This window comes from Buceros rhinoceros, unplaced genomic scaffold (genome assembly GCF_000710305.1).
Source record: "Buceros rhinoceros silvestris isolate BGI_N320 unplaced genomic scaffold, ASM71030v1 scaffold24900, whole genome shotgun sequence".
NCBI lineage: Eukaryota > Metazoa > Chordata > Aves > Bucerotiformes > Bucerotidae > Buceros > Buceros rhinoceros.
This window is the reverse complement of record NW_010389367.1, coordinates 1-3,821: the sequence shown is the minus strand read 5'-3', so window position 1 is coordinate 3,821 and position 3,821 is coordinate 1. Positions and strand designations below refer to the sequence as shown.

The 3,821-nt window shown below is 54.4% G+C and overlaps 1 protein-coding gene across 1 annotated transcript in view; it reads left to right on the top strand.

The window, feature by feature from the left end:
* Positions 1 to 1,217, top strand: part of RPLP2 (ribosomal protein, large, P2) — a 3,711-nt gene extending 2,494 nt beyond the window's left edge. The window contains exons 3-4 of the mRNA XM_010134181.1: positions 705 to 803; positions 1,141 to 1,217. Of these exons, the coding sequence (XP_010132483.1) occupies positions 705 to 803; positions 1,141 to 1,217 (176 nt within the window). The remainder of the gene's footprint in view (positions 1 to 704; positions 804 to 1,140) is intronic.
* Positions 1,218 to 3,821: the final 2,604 nt, after the last annotated feature.

Below are 3,821 nucleotides of genomic sequence, written 5' to 3'. Positions count from 1 at the left end.
TTTGTTCGTCTAATAGAGCTTGAAGTAACTGGGAATTATTTAGAAACTGATTCTCAGAATCATGAATGCAGCGAGCATGCCCAGTGCGTGACCTCGGAGCCTTGGCAGCGGGAGCCTTGGCGTTTGGTGGGCGGGTGCCGGGGAGCCGGCTGCCTTCCCAGGGCAAGCAGGAGGCGGTTTGCTGGTCCCGGAGGAGATGCAACAGAGTTCACAGGGACATGTGGAAAATGCCGTGCTCTTTGCCACAAACACATGTTCCCCTGCCCCCCACTCCCATCTCTCCTTCAGAGTGATGGGTCATGCCCTCGCTGCACTCCGCAGACGAAAGGAGGGAGGCGGCGCTGCTGCCGTTATTTTGGAGGAGTATTGAAGTGCTTGGTTTCTGGGCTGTCACTATGCTCAGGCAACAGATTTTCCTGTGTGCTGCCACTGTTCTTATACGACATTTTGGGGGGAAAAAAAATAGGGGTTTTGTATAGAGAAGAAAACTTAGTAACCATGTGCTGTCGGGTTAAGCCTTTGAGTGTCCCATGCAGTGAGTGTTTTCCCAGAGTGGTTTATACTCTGTGATTGTGGATGCAGCCTCTTGTTCTTTCAGTGAATAGTGGCAGGTTCAGTCCATGAGTCGCAGTGTCTGGGTTTTCTGCGCTCACTTCTCTTCCTTCTCGCCTTAATTCAAACCCTTTCCCTTGTGTCCTGCCCAGGTAATGGCAAACTGGCCAGCATGCCAGCCGGGGGGGCTGTGGCCGTCTCTGCCGGAGGGGGCACCGCTGCTTCCACTGCAGCTGCCGCCCCTGCTGCCGGTGAGTACGGGGAGAGAGGGTTGCTATGGGGTAGCTCCGCTTTTCCCCCTGTCACAGCTACAGTGTGACCGAGGTGTGAGCCAGGCAGCTCCTTTGGGGCGATGGGGAGTGTTGGCTCTTGACCCCCCTCGAGATTGATGTGGCTTTGAACCGAGGATCAAACACACCTTCGGTGGGAGTGTCTGTGTCCCCACGGGGTTCGCATATGGTTCTCGAGAGGGGCTGGGATGAACCACCAATACCGTGGAGGCCAAGAACACCAAAACCTGTATCGTGAAATCCTGTGGTGCACAAAATGTCCATGCTGACCATTGGCTTGGGCTTCTTTTTCCTTCAGCTGAGGAGAAGAAAGAAGAGAAGAAGGAGGAGTCTGAAGAATCTGATGATGACATGGGATTCGGCCTGTTTGATTAATTATTTGTTTTAGAGAAATTATTAAAATTCTTTTGTTTTAAATGGTGTTGAAGTTTATTATTACAACCGTACAAGTGCTGCTGGATTCAGACAGCTGCTTTTATGACAATGCCTTGAGTTTTATATCTGAAACAGGGCCGTGAATTTTGGGACAAGCTGTGGGATGAAACTGTTACAGCACTCGGGAAAATGCTCAGCTCATGTTAACCTGGACACTTGTTTCCACACTGCTGTTTCTTAAACAGCCGGTGAAGCTGAATCTACCCGGTGTGGCCACGAGCCCTTGCTGCCCTGTGCCCGCTGTGGGACAGCGGTGCTGGCAGTGGCAGTGCCACCACCAGTGGCACCTTAAGTGCCATCTTAAGTCGGAGCACGGTGATCTTTGTGGCGGTAGCGAGAGTTGCTCGTGTTGGTGCCGGTTCCTGACAGGCTGGTGGCAGCTGTGGTTTAGCACGGGCTAAACCACGGGTTGCGGGTGCAGCTCTGTGTTCTGTCTTGATGGTTTCTGCATTTCAGGTCACTGAGAAGGTTGTTCTGGGATGTGGATTTACCTCCTCCACCCCCCGGCATTGCCTTGCCTGGCTGCTGTGAGAGCGAAGTGGGTGTTTTCAGAGGCAGGAGCTCAGGCTGCTCAGCAGGGTTTTCCCATGCCCAGACGAATCACTTCTGTGATACTGAGCTATTCCATGGGTTTCGCTATGGAGGTTCTGGATTCACCGCTCTCTTCACCCGATCTCTGAGCTTCATCCCGGAGGAAGCTGGGGCACCCGGGCTGGTGGCCTAGTCTGTCCCCTTGCAGCATCAGTTTTAGCTGGAACAGATTTTTCCTGACTTCATAAAGAAAGACTCTGGAGCACTGGTAGGGAAGGGAAGGGAAAGGCTTGTGCCTGGAGGTGACGCTGGTAACTGGTGATTACTAAACTGACAACAGGGGAGAGTGCTTTAGTGATAGGCTGAACTTTGAAATGGGAGCTTTCCTCCCTGGGACACAAATCTGGCACCTCCTCACATCAGCTCTGGTGACAATCATTCCTTGCCAGCACCATGGGGCAGCGAGAGTGGTGTGACATCTTCACTACTCGGAAAGCGGGGAGAAGGTGCTGGGCACTCCTGAAGAGTAACAAACAGCAGCTCCCTTGGGCCACTGTCGCATTCACCGGCTTCGCTCTCTGCCAAGGTGCCGAACCCAGGGGCTTTGCCTTGTGTCAGGCAGAGAGATCTGCAGGAGCTTTCCTAGAAAAGTTCAGTCCCAGGAGAGGAGATGCCTCGGACGATGCTCCTGTGGAATGCCACAGAGTGTGCCCTGGAACTGCAAACATCACCGGTATGGAAAGCTGTCGACGCCAGTCTGCCGGACCAGTGCCCCGGCGTTGCTGGCTGCAGGCAGCGGCACTGACGGCACCCGCTGAAGACATCAGGGTGCCTCTTCACAGCTTCCCTCTAAAAGGAGTTCCCGCTGGCCGAGCAGAAGGGATCTGCTTGCGCAGCGTTATCTGTTACGTGCTCAGCGCTCGTTAGACAGGAAAACAGCGGCTGCTGAGAGAGCGTGCAGGAAGCCGGCTTGGGCGTCACGTGTAGGGGCACGAGCAAGCTCACGGTGTCCTGATCCTGAGGGGGTCTGATGCATGTGGAAAGCTGCCCTGTGGACCTTGCTGGCCAGGCTTATCGCAGGGTTATGGCAGCACTTTGGGACTGAGGAGAGAAAGGCTAGTCTGGGGGAGAGCTTTTCTGAGGAAAACAGGGTTGTGTGCCAGCACCCAGGCTGGAGATCCCCGTCCACACCGGGTGTTTCATTAACTGCTTTCATCAGGGCACCTCCTCCAATAGGTAACTGCAAGGGCCAAGGCAAAGCGAGGTAAACAACTTGGGATGAGGAGGATTGCAGTTGAGAAATCAGGCAAAACCAGCCCCTGCATTGCTGTTGCTGTTTTCCAGCCACAGTCGGAGCCTCAAGGGTTGTGAAATGGTGAGAAAAGAGGAAGCTGGAGGGTGAAGCAGTCCTTGCCCTGACGAGTGTCCACAGACAAGGTTCAGTGTTCACTTTTGCCGCAGGTTCCGCTAAAGGCACAGCCCGTTTGACTGGTTCTGCTCTGGACAACACAAGACAATGTTTTCTTTGGGGTTTGGTGACGTGGTGATCCCTTTCCGTACCACCAGAAGCGCAGGGTGAAAGCACCGTGATGGTCTGGGTGTGAAGGGCCTTTAAGAGGGTCACGGCTCGGGTGTGCCAATGCTCACCTCTCCGGGTGGAGGAGATGACAAAGGTTGTGCAAGTGCACCAGATGCAAGGGAGGAAGGAGGTTACAAAAGCAAGAAGAGGTAGAAGGGGAAGAGAAACGAGGGTGAGCAGAGGGCATGAGACCAGTGGGGGGAATCCTCAAGGTGCTCCAGGATGGAGCTGGCGTGTACCAAGGGTACAGGGTGAGGTGGGGGGCTCTGGGGCAGGGTCTGGAAGAAAGGTGAGGCTGCACTCGTGCCTGTCTAGTGGAAGGAAAGCACAAGGTAGTGAGAAAGCACCGTGTCTGCCGAGGCTGGAGCACAGGGTCCCCTGTGAGCTCACGTTCTGGTTTCACACAGCGGTTACCTGCTGGGGGTGTCACTTCG